The sequence below is a fragment of the Tauraco erythrolophus genome, chromosome 8 (assembly GCF_009769465.1).
Source record: "Tauraco erythrolophus isolate bTauEry1 chromosome 8, bTauEry1.pri, whole genome shotgun sequence".
Classification (NCBI taxonomy): Eukaryota; Metazoa; Chordata; class Aves; order Musophagiformes; family Musophagidae; genus Tauraco; species Tauraco erythrolophus.
Window position 1 is genome coordinate 39,698,393 of NC_141472.1, and position 21,389 is coordinate 39,719,781.

Below are 21,389 nucleotides of genomic sequence, written 5' to 3' on the forward strand. Positions count from 1 at the left end.
TAATTATAAACATTAGTAATGAGTCTTGGTGCAATTGGGGCCCACAGTGAAGTAGCATCACCTCAGATAAAAATCTTTAACAAGAAATTTCATACATAAAATTGCTGCAATTTATAAATCCCTGCATTATCAAAAATTACCTTTTTATATCGGCAAAGCCAAAAAGGCTTTTGATGATGCTACGTACTTACGTTTTTCTCTAAATATGTTTTTAAATTTTATCAATGCCTAATCAATAGACAATGCTGTGATACAGTAATTTCTCTACCTCCCTTTTACCACAGCTATTCCTGGTAGAGAGCGCGATGACAGCCTAACAATCAAGGCTCTCACAATCATCTTGATATTTGTCTGAATTATTCTGCTTAAGGTGCATTCCTCATTTCCCAAAATACTCTCTTTTCCTGATGCTGACTATTGAACAGCAATAGCATGACGAGACGGCAGGAGACAGAGGACTGTTAATGGAAAGATAAAAACTGAGACAGAAAATGAAGGAATAAGAATTAGGACGTGAGTGAAAAGGATGAGACCTAAGAGAGGGGAAAGGGAATCTATTTGGGACGACGACAGAGGAAAAATAAAGGGACAGGGAGGACGAAAAATAGTTTTTGTAGTAGTTGTAGCAGTTTTGCCAGCAGAACTAAGAAAAAAGCAAGAAAAGAAAAGTGGGAAAATAAGGTACAAAGCAATAGTGAGGATTGGGGCTAAATAAAAAAATTATGTGAAAACACAGAGCTGGAGTGAAAGGAAGAAGTGAAATACACAAGGCCCTGAAAGAGTTGCAAGGACCTAAGAATGAAAGGAAAGAGGAGAAAAGAAAATAAGATTGTTAAGTAGTAAAAGAGAATGCAGATTAAATGGATTGCAAATAAACGTGCATGGAAATAGGGACAAAAACCTCACAGAAAAAAGTTCACATCAATACACATCAAACTAAATAAAGGTACTGAAAAAAAATCAAACAAAAAAAGGAAGCTGCAACCTCACATCTCTCCCCTCCACCACTTGCCTAATGACCAGTCACTGCCCCACTTTTCCAGGCAAACAGGTATTTTTTGCCCCAGTGTATCCTAGAGAATCCCTGGTGCAGTTATTTTCAAGCACAGCACTGCTGTTTAGCTCCTCACTGGGGTCTCCTGCGCTCACAGTGCAGGAGACACATCCCTCCTGGGAAACCAGAGAGGACTGCATCTGTACCTGAAAGATGGCTCACGCCCAAACTGTGATTAACACTGAAACATGTGTCTTATTTATGGCCAAATACTGCCAAGAAGGTCAATGCTGGAGCAAGGAAAAAAAAAAAAGTCATCAGGTTAGGCCTAACAGCCAGCACAACCTCATGAATGAGAAAGCACGCCAAGTCTTTCCATCTCTTCTCTCCATATGTGCACTTTTTTGAGGGTGTAATTTATAGCTTAGCTACGAAAATAAAATTGCTTTGGGTTAAAAACTTGAAAACAAAGTCTTGGTCAAAGTATGAATTACTTTTATAGGTTTTTCAAAAGATTGATCTTTTCATTTTCTTGTCTTATGACTATATATCCCATTAGATCTGCTTCTGTGTAGGAAGTGCAATTTTAGCAAGCAATTAATCCATAAATGAGCTGTTTCAGAGTTTTAGGTATTGGGCATCATCCTTCAAAGGCTCTATCTTGGCCTTGTATTATACCTACATGTTTCCACAGACCTTAAAAGAGGCTCATTTTGTCAGCAATCATTTCATTGAATTCCCCATGAACCACTTTTGGACAATCATGCACAAGATAATCAGCAGTAGACACACACACAAAAAAAAAAGGCAGTGTTTCTAATGACCGTGTCACTGAGAGATACAATGACCTTTAAGTCCTTCAATACTGAACTTCTTGTTGCATGCTTTATGCCAGAAGATAATATGCAGCTGGAGAGCTACAGAAATTATACCTATTGGAACCTGGACCTCGTGACAGCGATGCTGAGCTTCTGTGCAATAACACCACCGTGATTCCCCAGGTAGTTCTCGTCTTTCACACAGACCAAAGATTCCGTGGTTTTGACACCACCACGCTGCCCCTAAGTTCATAAATAAACATTTTGAAAAATCTGCCCCGTGTGGAAAGGCAAAAAGAAATCTAATGCTGTATTTTATGTACTCAGATGGTCATACAAACTCCAGCACTTTCCTGAGCACAAGGGAAAATCTTGCCTGAAGATCATTTCTTATTATGAGCTCAAAGCATTTAAAAACCGAAGGGAATCGTTCTTTCTTAAAGTTTTTATGCACCACATGTATCTTCCACTACATATTTGCAAGGCATGAATCATTACTAGTAAACCACAAACGAGCTAGCCTTACAGAAACCTCTTCGCCTATAATAACAATTAATGTAAATATTTATATTGATAAGATGTAAGTAATTGATTAAACATCTGCATATATAACACACTAACTTCAGAACGATAATGAAAATCTACTGCAAAGTCTTCAACTATCTTTTAAGGCAATTACGTCTGGCTGAAACAGGATTGGGCGCATGGATTATGGAAAGGACAATGTTAAAGAACATTCAGACGGGCAACCAAAGTAGAAATGAATATACAGAATAGAAAATTAACTATTAAAAAAAATTCAATACTTTTAGTCTTTAAAATAATTAAAAAAAAAATTGCAGAAGCAAGTAATCCTATTCCTTGCCAAATTCCGATGTTTACGTGACTGTAACATGTCATTTTCAAAATGATCATTTAGGAAAAAAAAAATTTTTTACTCACAAAGCTGGAATTACAGTCCCCTACAAAATGAACACTGACGGAAGCCAAGTCCTTTGCTAACCCTTTACAGATAAGGGAGCAGTGCCCAACAAGTCACCAAGAACGAGACTCGCTATACTTGTGATATCATTTGGATGGATTTACACCTTGTTCTTGTAAGATCCTTGGGTTCAGCATGGTGTAAATTTCAGTTCCCGGTGCATTAACCTGGCTGACAGGGTATATGATACATACAATAGGTGTTCAGTGTACCATGACACTCCTCAAGCACTTTTGTTACCTATCTGAAGGTAACCCTGTTGTGGATCTGATCTTCCAATCCTACTCCAGCTCCCATAGTTATCATGGACTCATAGAGTCACCCTTTATTATTAAAAAAAAAATAAGTAAAAGCAGGCACAAGCTTAGTCATTCCATACTTCAGATGGCATAATTCATGCAGCTCCAAGCAAAAGCCATACAACCTCCTCCTGGTGGGACTCACCAGCTCACGTTCAGCACTCCACCAGCCTCAGTGTTACGCCAGCACAGCCGCGTGGCCCTCACTCACTGCAAGTTTAGAGCTGTGTGGACACAGACCACACAACACCAGGGTCAGATAGAATCACAGAATCATAGAATGGTTTGGGTTGGAAGAGACCTCAAAGATCATCTAGGAGGGACACCCTCCACTACACCAGGTTGCTCAAAGCCTCATCCAACCTGGCCTTGAACACTTCCAGGGATGGGGCAGCCACAACTTCTCTGGGCAACCTAGAGATAGTATAAAGATAGAGATAGATACTATAGAGATAGTCTTGTGGTGGGTGGACTGGGCCAGTTGCCAGGTGCCCACCCAGCCACTCACTCACTCCTCCTCCTCAACAGCACGTGGGAGAAAATAACGATGGCAAAGCTCACCGCTCAAGATAAAGATAAGGAGACCACTCATCAGTTACTGTCACAGGCAAAACACGCTCAACTTTGGGAAGATCAATTAAATTCAGAGCCAGACCGCATCCCCTGCCAGGAGAACCTGCTCCAGCGTGGGCTCCTCTCCACGGGCCACAGCTCCCTCAGCAAACATCACCCCGCTCCTCCACAGGCTGCTCAGCAAACATCACCCTCCTCCTCTTCTGACCCAGGTGCTCACAGGGCTCTTTCATTCCTCACTCCCCACTGCCAGGTAGCATCTTCCCTTTACTAAATACACTTTTCCAGAGGTGCCACCAGCACTGCTGACAGGCCCAGATGTGTCCAGCCCAGAGGCCACTGCAGAACCAGCTGGAAATGGCTGCGTCTGGCACAGGGCAGCCCCCGCCTCTCCTCACAGAGCCCCGCAGCCAGGGCTGCCAACGCCCAGACACCCACACCCCATACCCGTCCATCATCATCATTATTATTATTACTGGATAGGATAGGATATTATTATTGGATAGGATTATTATAGGGATAAGGGAAGAGCAACTGACATCATCTACCTGGACTTGTCCAAAGCATTTGATACTGTCCCACACGACATCCTTGTCTCTAAACTGGAAAGACGTGGTTTTGATGGATGGACCACTCGGTGCATAAGGAATTGGCCGGATGGTCGCACTCAAAGAGTTGTGGTCAACGGTTCAATGTCCAAGTGGAGGCCAGTGACGAGTGGTGTTCCTCAGGGGTCAGTACTGGGGCCAGTGCTATTTACCATCTTTGTTGGAGACATGGACAGTGGGATCGAGTGCACCCTCAGCAAGTTTGCAGATGACACCAAGCTGTGTGGTGTTGTGGACACGCTGGAGGGAAGGGATGCCATCCAGAGGGACCTTGACAGGCTGGAGAGGTGGGCCTGTGAGAACCTCATGAAGTTCAACAAGGCCAAGTGAAAGGTCCTGCACATGGGTCGGGGCAATCCCAAGCACAAGTACAGGATGGGCAGAGAATGGATTGAAAGCAGCTCTGAGGAAAAGGACTTGGGAGTGCTGGTGGATGAGAAGCTCAACATGAGCCGGCAATGTTCACTTGCAGCCCAGAAAGCCAACCGTGTCCTCAGCTGCATCAAAAGCAGCGTGGGCAGCAGGGCGAGGGAGGTGATACTGTCCCTCTACTCTGCTCTCCTGAGATCCCAACTCAAATACCGCGTTCAGCTCTGAGGACACCAAGATAAGGACATGGAGATGTTGGAGCGGGTCCAGAGGAGGGCCACAAAGATGATCCGAGGGCTGGAGCACCTCTGCTATGAAGACAGGCTGAGAGAGTTGGGGCTGTTCAGCCTGAAGAAGAAACGGCTCCAGGGTGATCTTATTGCAGCATTCCAGTACTTAAAGGGGGCCTACAGGAAAGCTGGAGAGGGACTTCTTACAAGGGCGTGAAGTGATAGGACAAGGGGCAATGGCTTTAAACTGAAAGAGGGCAGATTTAGATTAGGGATCTAAGGAAGAAATTTTTCCCTCTGAGGGTGGTGAAACACTGGAACAGGTTGCCCAGAGAAGCTGTAGATGCCCCATCCCTGGAAGTGTTCAAGGCCAGGTTGGATGAGGCTTTGGGCATCCTGGGGTAGTTGAGGGTATCCCTGCCCATGGCAGGGGGCTTGGAACTAGATGATCTTTGAGGTCCCTTCCAACCCAAACCATTCTATGATTTCCATACTAGGGCCACAGCCATCTGTTTAATCACACCAAGTATTCAAAGTCACTCACACAAAATGAATGAACTAGTTCTATTCAGAGAAGTACAACGCACGTATTCCACTAATTCGACAATGTGCTTATATCTCAGAAGTCGTATTACTGTCCGTTGGGAAATTATAAAAAGGAATTGCCTCTAAATGTTCTTTAGGGCCTCCATACCATTGTTATACGCTGGCTGTGCCAGAAAGTAAGTGCAAAAGCATAAAGGTTATTCCCTGGCCTAAAATGAGTGCTCCCCTGCACCCAAAGATGGGGCAACCCAGGGGGGAAAGGAGCAGTTAGTGGTGAGAAATACAGGAACATCCCTGATGTATGAACCCCTTTTCAGGAAGACAACTGGGCCCCATCAACACCGACCCCGAACGCCACAATGGAAAAACGTGAACTCCTCCAGACCAACTGCAGTGCAGGATTTGTCTCAATGGGGTGCTTCTCTATAACCTTTCCAAAAGGCTTAGAGGGCATGAGCACCATTGACATTCATCCTTTCCAGACTGTTTCCTCTAATATTCCATTAACTACCAGAACATCAGCGATCTCATCGCACCAGCAAAATGACCCTTCCTTGAGGGGCCGAGCACGGCAGTTTTCCCAAATGATGGAGTAAGGAGAAAGCAGAGGTCAGAAGCTGAAGCCCAGGTAGCAGCCACACAGATGTTCTCTGTGGAGAAAGGGGGTGGACAACGGCAAACTATCTGAACGGGATCAAGCACAGCAGATCTGAGTGGATATATGCCAGAAAGTGGGATGGCAAAAACACCAGCCATAATAAATACATCTTTACACATCTTTTCTTTACCAACCACAGCAGCTTTGCCAGGGTAAACTGCAAGGAGACCCTCTGTGGGAAATGTGTTTTCTTTCACATCTGTAAAAGTGCTATCAGGAAGGTTAATCCTACTTCACAATACTAATCTCGTTCTGTCAGAAACACTTCTTTTCACCAGCTAACAAAAAAGCATAGCAATATTGTATTGCTGCATTAAGCATTTAATTTTATGTAAAGTAGCAGCAGTTTCATAAAATTCGTTGACATTTGTCATTTTGTTGTGGTTCCTTTCCTACAAGAGCTTTAGAAGTTAAGTTTGAAGTTACTGATATGAAAGATCCTGATTCAGAGGGAAAAAGTGAGTACACATTGACCACCTCAAAGCAGTTGAAATGAACGTGACCAGTGACACGGCCAAGTACCTCGGTGAAGAACAGGCGTAAGCAGCTATTTCATGTATCATGAGATTCCTTACTCAATAGTAACTGCATACAGCAAAACTATAAAGAGTGAAAACACAAGACCACATTTTTCCCTCATGTCCAGCATTTTCTTCGTTTACTTTCCTCAGCCTCATGACAGCTCATCTTCATTGTATGCAAGTTATTTATTGATCTGGGATTTTCTAAAGCTACTTAAGAGTGGTTCGGGAGCCTGGCTTCTACTGAATTTCAATGAATCCACTCATAAAAGAATCAGGAGCTTTAGGAAATTTTATCTTTATTGTTTCATACCACAGGAGCAACATGGCATCCAATTATCTTACCCTTTGCTGGTAAAAGAACTACAATTGAGATACCCAATTAACAATTTTTAAGCTTGTGAAACCAGTCTCACATAATTAGCATCCAGAGAATGAAAGAAGCTATTTTAGTGAACAAAGCGAGACTCAAGCTTTTAAACAAGGTATTTCTGGTTGCTGCCTTTCTTTTGCTGCACCAGCTTCACATTAATCATGATTACAGAAGATGATACTCCCTCAAAATCCCAGAGAAAGAATACTATCACAGATAATTTCAACATGTTATGATAAGCTTACATCTATTTAAACTTCTAGAGACAGGGACCATTCAAATTTGATGACTTGTTAATGGAAACTGGGCTTCTTTCAACTCAGGAACCCAGTCAGTTACAAATAAATTGTGTATGTGACAGGTATTGAATCTTTCAGATCCCATTTAAGAAAGTTCAAACACAAGAACAGTGCCTGGACAGCAAAGAAGGTGCAGTTGTGGACACTACGAGAGACAGAATTGCAGTCTGGCAGCGCAGAGTGAATTGTTCTGAGAATTTTGATGCTGCTAAAATAACTGATTGTCAAGTACTTTCATGTCTTGGCAGTAGCAGATCTCATATTGTGCTGTGTTTTTTTCTCTCTCGTAAGATATTCATGATATTCAAGCAATACTTAGGGTCATTGATGGTTCTAACGGGTAACCGTGCCGCAGCAAAGCACTGCTGCCTGCGACATGCCATGGAATGATATGAAAAGAGCTCAGGGTGTACTTGTGCCAGACCTCAAGTCTCTCTTCACAGGGCACGTATCAGGCAGTGTTATAGCATCTTCCTCTCTTTCACGCCTAAGAGACAACAAACCAGCCCTCGCTGGAACTGCTGCTGCGCCGAGCATTACAAAACCCAGACACAATCAATGTGTACAGCTCCAGAAAGAAGCTGCAGAAAATAAGCAATTTCCTTTCCTGCTCCTTCGTTTCACCTTGCCTTAGCACAACGCGTTCTGACAGAGAGGACACTGTGAACCGAGATTAGAAAACCATATGCAAGCCAAACAAATCCTGAAGCTGCAAACACTCACACACCCAAAAATCCTTAAGTACTAAATGAATAGAGTCATTGGCCAATATACCTTTTACATCTCAACCCTCTTAGCAGGAGGTTGAGGAAGAAAGCGGGTAGCACTACAGCAAATCAAATGCCTAGAGATTTCAGAAGCCACTGATATTCCTTAGGCAACCGCATGGCTTATTTGGAGATGAACGTTATTCAGAGGTACAACTGTGGAACACAACACATGATGGTATCCCAAAATGACAATGTTTTAAATTGGATCTCTGCAATACAGTTAGTGACTTTCCCTACTGAACTCCCTAGAAAAGTTACTGATAAACAAATGCTTACAGCTTAAGACCAATACTAGCGACAAGAATGGTAAAATTAACAAATACACCAAAACACACACAAAAAAAACACCACACCAAAAAACAGTATTAACCAGGTGTTTCCAATTACTGAGTATCTAAAGCAGGCAACAGTGAACAGACACTAGGTGATACAAAAGGTTGTCACTATTTTTATTTTTTAAACTCTATGAGTTTTAACAGTATATTTGACTTTTGTAATTGTACCACCACAATAGTCTGGAAGATGAGTCTACAGAGAGCAATTTTTTTTTTTTCTTTTTACAGTAAAGAAGTCCTCTAAACATTTGCATCAACCTCCAGAACAACAGCTATCTGTAAAAACAGTCAAACGTGTCTGGCCGGATTCTGGGGCATCTGATAGAGTTCTATTGATTTCAAGTGAGCTTGCTGATTTAGCCTACTGAAGAGCATCATCCGATTAGGTTAAGTAAATTGATTTTTGAATCCTGACTATTTGCAAAAACCTTAAGAACAACCCAGAGACTTACCACCCAAGAAAGAGTAGAAATTACTTGTTCAAGAGTTTTATTAATACTTTTTTTTTTTTTTTAAAAATCAATTTTCTCACCAACTCACTAACAGAAAAGCAACAAGGTTTGTTCACTAAATTATTCATTACAAATTACTGAAATAGGTTATTTGGTACTATAAAAAGCAGCAGCTCCAGTGAGAGCAGAAAGAATTACAGCTGCTAAGAAACAGAAGAGAACAAAGGTACAGGTGTCGTAGGAATTCACTTCTGGTTTTACAGAGCTATTTGTGAGAATATTTAGCGGAAGATGGGAAGTAAAAAGAGAACGCACTGGCAACAGAAGCCGTCAACTCAGAACACAGACAGGGTATCTCCATCACACTCACCAAAAGCCCATGGAAACTGTGCCTGCCTAAAGCCCCACCTGACCTTTGCCAAATTCAATGATAACTAAGAATGCCACCTTTTTCTCCTTTCCATCTAATCCTACATCTCTATACTAATGCTAATAAAAGGACTAGGTTGTATGATTTCAGGTGGATTCCTGAGGAAATTAGTTGATATACAGTCACATCACAGAATCATGGAACGATTTGGGTTGGAAGGGACCTCAAAGATCATCTAGTTCCAACCCCCCTGCCATGGGCAGGGAAACCCTCAACTACACCAGGTTGCCCAAAGCCTCATCCAACCTGGCCTTGAACACTTCCAGGGATGGGGCAGCCACAACTTCTCTGGGCAATCTGTTCCAGTGCCTCACTATCCTCAGAGGGAAAAATTTCTTCCTTAGATCCCCAATCTAAATCTGCCCTCTTTCAGTTTAAATCCATTTCCCCTTGTCCTATCACTACACACCCTTGTAAAAAGTCCCTCTCCAGCTTTCTTGTAGACCCCTTTCAGGTACTGGACGGCTGCTAGAAGGTCTCCCCAGAACCTTCTCCAGGCTGAACAATCCCAACTCTCTCAGCCTGGCTTCACAGGAGAGATGCTCCAGTCTTTGGATCATCTTTGTGGCCCTCCTCTGGACCCGCTTCAATATCTCCGTGTCCTTCTTATCTTGGGGGCCTCAGAGCTGAAAGTAGTACTGCAGGTGGAGTCTCACGAGGGCTGCCAGCGCACATTGCCAGCTCATGGTGAGCTTCTCATCACCAGCACCCTCCAGTCCTTCTCCTCGGGGCTGCTCTCAATCCATTCTCTGCCCATCCTGTACTTGTGCTTGGGATTGCCCTGACTCATGTGCAGGACCTTTCACTTGGCCTTGTTGAACTTCACGAGGTTCACACAGTCCCATACGTGTTTGTATAGCCCAGTAACTTTCAGGTTCTAGTGCAAAACCTGGTTAAAATGCCACCAGGAGAGAGGCCACAAAGACACTTAGTTCCTAGGAGATTTCTGCAAAAAGATGGTTGAGTGATGAGACTAATAAGACTTTCCTTATTTTCACCATGGGAAAAGCTGCAGCATGAGACTTTCTCTCCTTTTAGAGATCTTAAAATCCTCATGAGAGAGAAGTTAAGAACTTCCACTTGCTGGAAAAGCTTTGATCAACGCTTGTACATTATTAGAACCCAGAAAACCCTATTACTAGGCACAAATCCACAGAATATCAATCAAACTCCATTTGTTTATGGCTATAGGAACAACTAGCAATATCTGTCAGGCTACACCAAATAATTCATCACATGTAAGTCAGCAAAGAGCCGACAAACAGAGGCTGCATTCATCTATAAACAGACACATGACTCGGTGCACTAAAACTGGAAGGTGCTGCATCCCTGGCATTAACACTACAGAGTCTTCAAATATTTCATAACCATATTTTTAAGGCAGTTTATAACTCCTTACAGATACCGTGATGCAAACTATCAGCAGGAAAATTCAGGAGCATGATACTCATCTCTAATGAGAAATAACTTACCTGATGAAGCTAGAGTGCACACACATATTTCAAGAAATACTACATTTGACAGCAAATTATGCTGACTAAACAAACACAGAACCATCAAAACCAAAACATAACCGTAAGAAAGTTTCACCCAGCATCCCAGTGCTGTCGCGTGGTTCTCACGCAGAGTCCTGGGCTGAGTTGAACCGAAAAGGTGAGACAGAGCACCAGACCTGACGTGATGACCACCTCAGCCTGTACACTCAAGTGTTGCCCAGGCACCTCACTAACCAGCAGCTCGTCAGCGAAGAGCTACGTAGGCTGTACATGCACAAGGATTCAAACATCTTCCTGCTCTATAAACAAAAAAGCAGTGATGGTAACTCCTACCTTTGACTTAGGACAGCCTAAGTAATGCGACAGAAACTGTTTACATTTGCAAAGGGGAAGGTGTTTCCAAGAGGATTAGGCTGGCTGATGTCAGGAAGAGTGCAGGCTTGCTTTCTCACCCTGTCCTCTTTTCTTCAAGCCATCAACAAACTTCAAGGGTTATGTTTTTAATATGCTGCGACTTTGAATGGCATTGCTGAACACAGATCGCATGGTCCAGTACAATAAACATGCAAAGTTCTTGGGAGGAAGAAGTTCTGGGCATCCAGTAAGCTGCTGGATCTGGAACTATGTGCTAAATATCAGGAGGCACATTAAAAACTCTGTATGTGACCATTTTTGTGCTCTTATCACAATATTCATTAGTTAGCAGGAAAACTTTTTTAACTTCAGATACTAACACTACGCTTGAAAATATTATATTCGAGAAGACAGCAATCATCACTGTCGTAATAAAACCTTAAATGCACCTAATGCTCCCAACTACAGTATTGTGTTTTTGAGAATCCCAAAGTGTTTCAAAGGTGGTTCATCAGAGCACCCTCAGCACAGCCCTGCAGGCAATTTTCCTATCTGTTCCAGAGAACAAACGGTGGAACAGGATGGCTGCAATCATCACTGCAATGTTTGCCCAGATAGAAATGGTTTGCAGACATCTCAACTTTGTGCCCTCATTCTAAAATTAGGCTCCTAAATACTGTCTGATGTTTGATCTTGTCTTTTCTTTCAGCAGTAAACCACACTTCTAGTCTGCCTGATTGTCAGCATTGCTTTGATACAAAATACATGGTTTTTCTCTTACATTAAGTGATTATCCTGGGGATAAAATCAGGAAATTCTCCCATTTTCTTCAGAACGCAGGAAACAAGGGAACATTAAGATTTAATATCACCTCATCAGTAGTCTACAAGGCTGATAAGAAAAAAGTCTGTAAGGTTGCTACTCTGGTCTTCAGAAGCCCTAAGCCACATTAAAAAAAAAAAAAAGTCTTTTATTATAATTAAACATGTTTTATTAAAGCTTTCCCTCATTTTCCTTTCTTTGCTTCTTTCCCCCTTATAGTTTTTACATCTTCTTTCATTCCTCCCTTTGATGTTTGCATGCTTTTCATACTTTTATCAAAAACATTTTGCACTATTCATTTCCACCCCACTTCCCCCTGTTTTAGAGGAACACATTTTTCCTGGGTCTGACTTTGCCTCTGCCCTCTACAGCTCATCTCCAGCTCAGTGAGAGCACAGGGAACATACACTCTGGCGCCACTGTTCTTTACAAATAGGCACATGAACAAAACACCTTCCATCTCTTCCATTTCTTTTGTCTCTCACCTACACAGTGAATGTCACCTGTTTCCCTTGATACGAAGATTTACTCAGCTTTTTAAAAAAAAAAAAATAAAAAATTTGAATCCATCCTTTCAATCGTATAGTTAGTGCAACTATAAATGTTTTTATCATTAAAAGGAAGGTAAAATAAGAAAATAAGAGTGGCTCCTTCTTTACTTACATGTGTCTAAAGACTCATCTGAACCATCGGGACAATCAGGCTCTCCATCACACAGCCAGTGCTGGGAGACACAAGTCGCGCGATCGTGACACAGAAACTCTCCCGCGTCACACATGAGCTGATGTTCTTCTGAAAACAAGAATGTTTTAGAACACAATGATTAAAAATGAAGGAAAATAAAGTGGCACAATGAAAATGAAAAGCTGAAATAAAGTGATTCTGACATCAGAAATCAAAGCAAACGATGTGAAGCAATAATTTAATGAGATACCTGATGGCAATGCCCTTACTTAGGCTGCAGAGCCCTGACATCCAGCTGCAGTGTTTCCGTGGGAGCATCCCGTAACTGTTCCAACCCGACATGAACAGCAGAAACATAAACTACCTCTGTGAAATAGAATTTTAAGAAATTCTATTTTTCTCTAATTATTTCGCCATGAAGTAAATTCTTTCGCTAAATAGAAATCAACAAGCTTTAATTTCATATCATCAGCAGGCAGGTAGCCCGTTCTCCTCTCCTGCCCCAGAAAATACTTTCAAATTGTTGTTTCAAGTAATCAAATTTTCAAATATGTATTTATATAAGTAGCCAAAGGTCTTTTTATATAAACACATATATATTTGACTATTTCTTTAGGTACATATTTTAATGACCAAATCCTACCTCAGTTTTATATAAAAACTATTCTAAACTTCACGTGACAAAGTTGGAAACAAAGGATTTAGTTATTTAAAGTCAACACTAAGGCACCTTGAAAACAATGGCCTTAAAAAGAGGACAATTTTGGAATCCTGGCACACCCAAACTATCTCCTGGATGCAACCAGCGGTGTCTGATGTCCTTGAGATCTAGAGTTAATTAACCCAAGACTATTCCATCATTAATTAATGTAAAACTCTTCTAACATTAATTAAAGCTCACAAAGCCTCTGTGCAATATATTATATTCATTTTATCAATATAGAAATTACAGTGGTGCCTTCCACAAGGCTACACTGCAGGTCGCTGGGAAAAGGTTCCTTGATTACTTTTACACTCTGTGTAAGTCAATGCTGTTACAAAGACATGAACCCAGGTGTAAATAAGGAGAGAATCAAGCCCAATTCCACTAATCCATCGGTTTAGCTCGTAGCAAATGCCAAAGGATATTGTGACTTTTCCTTATCACTCTTAGCACGGTGTAGGTCAGTGCCCTGTACACCGCTACCCTCAGCACCTGCTGAACTGAGCTGTTCTCTTCAAAGACCTTAATTGCTGCAACTCATGGTTGTTTCAGCTTTTCCAGAAATGTTACAATATTCATTTCTTAGTCTGATATGTCAGCTAGCACTTTGCATGATAACAACACCCCTCTGCTCCCCAGAACAACTCAACTGACCTTCTGAACAGAGAGTCTATTTTGCAGACACTACATACATATTGTTTTATCTAATCACTGTTGTACAATGTGTGTCTAAACGTGCTTGTAAAGCTGACTCTGAGCTTGGAAGGAAAACTCTCAAGGCACAGTTTTTGGGACATTTATGTATTGTGACTCCAGGAAATAACAATGGGAACGCTGTTCATTTTAACCAACCATTTCATATGTGCACACCTCATTTTCAAGGTCAGTCTCTAAAACTATTGATAACTACAGTTGCAAATGAGTCAAAGTTGCAGCTATTACGTAGCATTTTTGTTATATTTTAATTCCTAGTATTTACCACAATAGCTAAGAGCACTCAGTTGTTCAAGCTGTTTATCTTCGTAAAAAAAAGAGTGACTGTATAATTAAAAGTGTAAGTTTACACACACGGAAGTGATTTTCTTAAATCTTTCAGGGAGATGCTTTGATAGTGTTTCTTGAAAAACCATCAGTCAGAAAGAGGGAGAGAGTTTGGCAAGTTTCAGCATTTCAAAGATATAAAGTCGTATGAGCAAAACCTGTATGAAGAAATGTTAAATATTTGGGTTTATAATATTCTTGAAATCCATAATAAATTTTTGTTTCTTTATGGAAACCTTGGACTACAGTGTGAATTGTCATTTTCTGTGTATAACATGTCTGTTTGGCACAGATCTGGGAATATTAAAATTAGCACAAAACCAGTTACATATCACGTAAACTTATTTATACCACTCAAGAACTTTTTTTTTAGTTGATGGCCTTAAGTATCAGAACCATAGTAGAATGCTCATAGTATCCATTCAATATTCTTTTCTTCTTTTTCCATATAATTATTTCTCAAAGAAAAAAAATAGTTGAAACGGTTAGCTTGCATGAGTTAAGATTTATAAGACCAAATTATTTCAAACTACCATTTTTCTAAATATTATTTTTTACAGATTTCTAAACTGTAAAGTTCTTTCTCTGCAACATTCTCTCATGTTTTATTCTTCCATCCGTAATAAAAATCCCTTTCACTACTCAATGTCAACTGCCAGCCAAAACGCACCCAACTGTGCCACTGCCAGTCGTAACCAATCTGACCGAAATCTCTGAGCAACACCAGAAATTCCGGAGTAAATGGCATTCAAACGAGGAGCTACAGGGAACAGGGAAGTATCCTATCACTGTGCTCAAGGGTAAAGAGAATCTGACACAAAAAAAACAGCAGGTTGCTGATGGGAAATAAGATATCAAGCTTTTCCCTTTTTTTTTTTTTGGAGGAACACGGATACAACAATGAGCAAGCACTGTTGTAGGTGACTATCCCTTACCTCTTACTGCACCAGGTGCTTCTAGATATGCAGATGGTTACACATGTCTACGCAAATAAATCTTACATTTCTTCTCATTTTGGGCAAAGACTATGAAAATAGCCTAACTAACCGGACACGAACAAGTTCTAAAAAGCTACTTCACACATAGCTCAGTTTTGAGCATGTGCGCTTGGAAAAAAAGGCTTGTTTTCTAATTTTTTTTTTTAAATGGAAATAATTTAGCTATTTCCATGCAATTAAATTCTTGGTTTGTATTTTATGCAATAGTACAGAAATTATGGAGATCTAAGCCTTTTATATTCTCTATCTTGAGAAAAACCTCACAGAGTGAAAAAACCACTAACTTATAAAACATTCTGAAAAACAGATCTTGTTTAAAATAAAGCAGCTTAATATTAGCTGAGGGTTTTATTGGCTTTTAATCTGCTTTTCCAAACTGTTTTCTTTTGCCTAGCTACAGAATTATCTTTATTTTCAGCTGCTATCTTTACAAAACGAATTGGACCAGTTCATCGTAAACATGCGCTAATTAGTGAGCTTTTTAAAAAAAAAAAAAAAAAAACACAGTTCTTAAAAAATGGTCATCTAAGATGACCTTATTAGCGAAAAAACAGTTCTTTTCAGATGACACTTCTCCACACACTGTTTCCTTCTGTATTGTGTGTGCCGCACAGGCAGGCTCCCAGCAGATGAGCAAATTCACATATTTTTAACATATCAGTTCTTTGAGATACAGAGCAGATGGTTAGAAATCATCTCTCTATGGGTAAATGAAAGCTTTGCCTCCCTAAGGACAGTACTCCTATCCTATGTTGCAAACACCTGGCGATGCCTCTTAGAAAGAAAGTTTCAAAAACAGAAAAAAAAAAAAAAAAAAAGAAGGAAAAAAGCCAGTGCCTTTGTTTTAAAGTCAATGTTTCTAGAGCCAAAAACGTGTTGGTTTTTTCTTTGCTTTTTTTTTTTTAAAGACAAGTATTTTTTTTAAGAGGACAAAGCTCAAAATCTCCATTAGAAAAGTAATTACAATTATAATTTATCCAATTACAGTAAACTTGCAAAACCAAAGCTCCATTACGCTGTTAAGAGAGAAAGAGGGAAAAAAAGGCAAATGAAAAAAAAAAATCAGCACACAAGGCAGTGGCCAACGTGTGCCTGCCAGAGGAACGCTCCCAGCTTAATAAGGCAGCTGCCTCTGTAAACATGCATTCAGCTCCTGAATGATGAGTGACAAAGATCACTGTCCATGAGCACATTGACTGGTAGAGGTCAAAGGTATCTGGATCCTTCTTATTTGAGGGAATGCAATCACAAAAAGCAGGTCAACTGGGTTCTTGAAAAGAACTATACAGGAGATAACATTTATATAATTGAGTGCTTCCTCAGTTCTACCATGAGAATGTAAATGATTTGCTGTGAACCTAATTAATATCCGCCTTCGTCGAGGAACCAGACATGCAGAGTTGTTGTTGATTTCTAGAATCGTTTTTTCTCTGCAGGCATCAGCACTGTCCTTGCTTTCAGAAGTCCATTTCTTGGGCACTCTACGGATCTGCCAGGCTTCTGCTATGGTCTGGGCGACCCCACCACCCCACTTAGATGGCACTTGCTTGATGTGCTTTCTTCAGAGCACTTCAATCTCCATCTGCTAAGAGCACCTGAGAGCCCAAAAAAAAACCAATCTCCCATATGGCAACACTGTTCAAAGTGAACAAACAATAAAGTCTTGATCCGTTTTAGCAGTGAATATGCTCATTAGGCTTTCACGAAATATTCATAAAAAAAGACATGGGCAAACTAATCCAAAAACCACATCCAAATAGAAGCTTTTGAATGATATGATACAGAACTGTACGAATGAATGTTTAAAGATAAAAAAATCATCATAACGTAATTTTCAAAAGTTTTTCTAAAAACAGCTAAAGATTAACTTAAAGTGAGAACGTTTCATGAATTCAGTTTAATGAATTCTCACACTCATTAAAAAATCGAAGACATTTTTCTGTGGTTTAAGTGAAATAAACAATTCTGAAATTTTTAGTCGTCTTTTTCAAAAAAGGAAAAGGCAAGAAAAGACACACATAGAATAGGGGGATGTGCGTGTAAACGAGATTTCCCTTTTCAAGAATGGTGAAATCAAGGAAAGAACCATAAAAAAAAAAACGCATACAAGTGCCCCCCTGATTTGTCCCCAATTGCGCACGATGACAAAACCTGCCTGAGCAAGTAGCAAATTTTTTTCAGAAGGAAAAGAGAGAAAAGAAAGAAAGAATGGAAAGGCCAATAAAAGTGGTCAGAAAACTGGAACTGAGCTGTACATTTTCATTCTGATCCACTGGTGACTGCATCACTTGTCCACAGGACGAGGAATTTCTATTAATGATAATAAACCCATTCTACCATGTTTCAGGGATATTATGCAACCAAAAACTTGCACTTTTAAGTTCTTAATTAGTTTTGCTTTGATTTTAATTAAGTTATCTTCATTACAAGACCTTAAAAACTCAGAATTTTTTTTTTTCCCCTCTCAAAAGCATGTTTTCCATTTGGGATTTTCTTTGATCTCTCACTGAAACATGGAAGGGTTTGCAGATTAATTTCTGTAAAATTTACTCAAAACTTGAAAAGTATATTCCGGTAGTAATTTATGATAGAATTCATCATGTGCTAAAACCTAAATTACTGTAACTGAAAGGGCGATGGGAAGAAAGAGCATGCACAGCACTTCCTACTTACGACTTTTCAGACTTTTACATAATCCTTTTCCAACCTTTTATACCTTTTTGAGTTAAATCTACATTTTTAGAGCCCAACATATAGTACAGCATTTACAGCTTGGCCGCACTAAACTACAGACAAAATCCTTGGAAAGTGTCTTGCAAAACAGCTAAACAGAGTTTTATATTCAGAGTATTAAAAACGTGTTACCGTCTACTTCTGTCCTACTCAGTTCAACACGATTCTGTGTTTAAAGTCAGAGAGTAAAGGTTTATTCACAGGATCCAAAAATTCTGTGGTGCAAAGGGGCTTAACCAGCTGTGTGTTCATATGTATATAACATACCTAAGCAGGAATATAGATGATTTACGTGTACTTATATAGTTCCTGACATATCAGTTATTGCTTACTCAGCACTTGATAATCAACTAATTGCACTTAAGAGCATCATGTGTTCAGTTTATGTTTAGGCGACTAAACTGGTCAAGGGGCTGGAAAATAAAACTTATGAGGAGCGGCTGAGGGAGTTGGGGCTGTTTAGCCTGGAGAAGAGGAGGCTGAGGGGAGACCTGATTACGGCCTACAAATACTTGAGAAAAGATGGTGGGGAGGTAGGGGAAGGGCTCTTTACATTAGTGATGGGTGATAGAACAAGAGGAAATGGGTACAAGCTTAGTCAGGGGAGATTCAGGTTGGATGTTAGGAAGTATTTCTTCTCTGAAAGGGTTGTCAGCCACTGGAATAGGCTGCCCAGGGAGGTGGTTGAGTCCCCATCCCTGGATGTGTTTAAGAATAGGGTGGATGAACTACTTAGGGATATGGTTTAATGGGGATTAGGGACGGTTGGACTCGATGATCTCTAAGGTCTTTTCCAACCTAGAAATCTATGAATATCCTTAAAAGCCACATGCAAGCTTTTCTCAGCCTGTACATCTTCCCCTCAAGGTGACAGGTATCTTGTGCAGTCTGGTCAATCTTTCAACTGACATCAGGCATCCTACTTCTCGGTCCATAACCTAGTCCATAAATATTCACGCTCAAATTCCTTATTTACACCACACAGCTACAATACTTCATATTTTTCAGACTTGCTCAGTGCTACTGTAACTTATGGCTAAGCAAATACTGTTAGAAATCAGTATTAACAAGAAGACTAGAAGCATCCACTGTTTCATGCAAATCCTGAAGTATCTTTGGAGGTGGGCAGGTGATAAGTCTAGGGACAGCCTTGTTCCTCCCATTTTGGTCCTTCCTTTGACAAAAACGTATTTCCATTAAGGGGGCTGACCCCGAGTTCCCTCCTGGGGATTTGAACCAGAAAAGGTTATTATTCAGCCTTAATTTGGCAGACTTTATGGACAGAGAAATCTAAGAAACATGTAGATAATGAGAAAGGCCCAAATATTCCTGAGACAATTTTTACCCAATCAGCAAAGGGTCACACAGTAATACGGATCTCAGCAAACTACGAAATGACATGATAGTGATGTTCTCTAATGACACAAAAATACTACCAAATAGCCATATGCCCTTTTTAATACAATAGAGACATACTAATAGAAAAACATTACCTGTAATCCAGTCATTTGCTAATCCCTACTCCAAGTAGTCCTACATAGAAAGGAAGCTGAAGTCCCAACAAGCTCACTATGAACCAGTTCTTCACCATTATCTTTTACCTCTTTGAAAACTGGAGGAAATATGCAAACAAGCTCTCCAGGGCAAAGCTGTCCTTCTTTCCAAACAGTCAGACTTAGACTGAATGTTAATGTCAGGATGGAGGGTCAAAGTGACCATCACTTATCCTCCTATGGATGGAGAATGACAAGCCCCATAACAGAGTCAACAACTTGCCCTTTCAGCTGCTGACAGTTAGACAGTGTCAGGATGAACGTGAGCGAAAATGCTCTCATTTGTAGAAAGCCCTCCCTCAAAGCTTTCCACTGAAAAAAGTTTTTTCTCTTTCCTATGTCAAAGAACAAAATGTCTTTGAAGAAACCATTTCTATGGAATGTGAGAACCCCTGAGCCTCTCTACCTTTATCCATATTATCGTAATATGTTCATAATATTATCATTTCATTTGCTCCGGTGTTAGCCTCCTCATCAGGAGAAAATGGTTGCAACAGAAGACTTAAAACATTTACATTGACTAAAAATTAGTCTTTACAAGGAACAGTGAGGAACTTGGTAGGAACCTTCACAGGACACCCTATACACTGTGCTTCCTAGTCCAAGTATATACCTTGATAAGCAACACAAACTTTCACATGCAAAAGAAATCCTAGGGGACAGAACTTGCATAATGCTTTTGTACATACACATCCTTGCCGCTTCTTCAGGCAGCTCAATGGAGAAAAGACTAAGGCTTTCAGCTACTCCCAGGATCAAATCTCAAAAAGGTCTGAAAGACAAACTCCTGAAAAGCAGAAGAAATGAGCAGAAGGATTGGGACTGAGAATAAGCCACCCTGAGCCAATTTCAAACCCAACTCGACGCAGTGCACCACTTCCTGTGCCTCGAAGCAGGACTTGAAATGAATCTTTTTCATCTACTATCTGTGTTAGCTGTTTTAACTTGGATATTTCCAAGTTACACTTTTAACTTCACTAGTTGTAAATCTTCCAAATTTAATTGTAATATTTTCACGGCAAAATTGCTTCTTTTTCTTAAAGGAGGACAGAAACCCAGACTTGAGACAAATTATTTAAATAAATGCCATACAATATTTTCTCTTTTGAAAGATGAAAACATTCATTACATAGCTTATTACAATACCTTTGAGAAGTCTTCTGCTGAGCAGATGTTCTATCACTGTGAATTTTTTACATACTTACATTTTTAGCAAATATTGGAAGATAATTTATTTAGATACATTTCGTATATCAAAGGGTAATCAATGATGTCAATGTTTTAATACAGCAGTTTTATTGCCATGTAAAATATAAAAAATCATTTCCTTTGAATTTTTTAAACTGTAATAGAATGACATTTGCCCAAGCAAGGAAGAAAAAGCACATACTGAACTGTTGCAATATTTGAAGACACCAGAAACACTGTGGGAATAAAAAATGCTGCTCTGTTTGCCACTAATTTGAATAAAAGTAAAGTTTGAAGTCTTCTTTTAAATGTAGATAACTTTATGAAGATACAGCTAGGTAAGATGAGATAATTCAGATGACTCTATAATGAGAAAACAAAGTTATACTTCAAAAACAGAAAAAAGAACCATAATCAGCAAGTTACCTTAAAAGATGGAAAAAAAAAAAACCAAAAACAAAGCAGTATGGAAGGAACCACATAGTATCTGGATTGAACTGAACAGTGGTCTTTTCTTTCTTTTTTATTTCCATGGAGAAGGATGTTGAGGCTTTGTTATC

At 40.0% G+C, this 21,389-nt stretch overlaps 1 protein-coding gene across 1 annotated transcript in view; it reads right to left on the reverse strand.

The window, feature by feature from the left end:
* Positions 1–12,931, reverse strand: part of LRP1B (LDL receptor related protein 1B) — a 583,373-nt gene extending 570,442 nt beyond the window's left edge. The window contains exons 1-2 of the mRNA XM_086616175.1: positions 12,883–12,931; positions 12,593–12,721 (exon numbers count right to left, since the gene is read on the reverse strand). Of these exons, the coding sequence (XP_086472301.1) occupies positions 12,593–12,721; positions 12,883–12,931 (178 nt within the window). The remainder of the gene's footprint in view (positions 1–12,592; positions 12,722–12,882) is intronic.
* Positions 12,932–21,389: the final 8,458 nt, after the last annotated feature.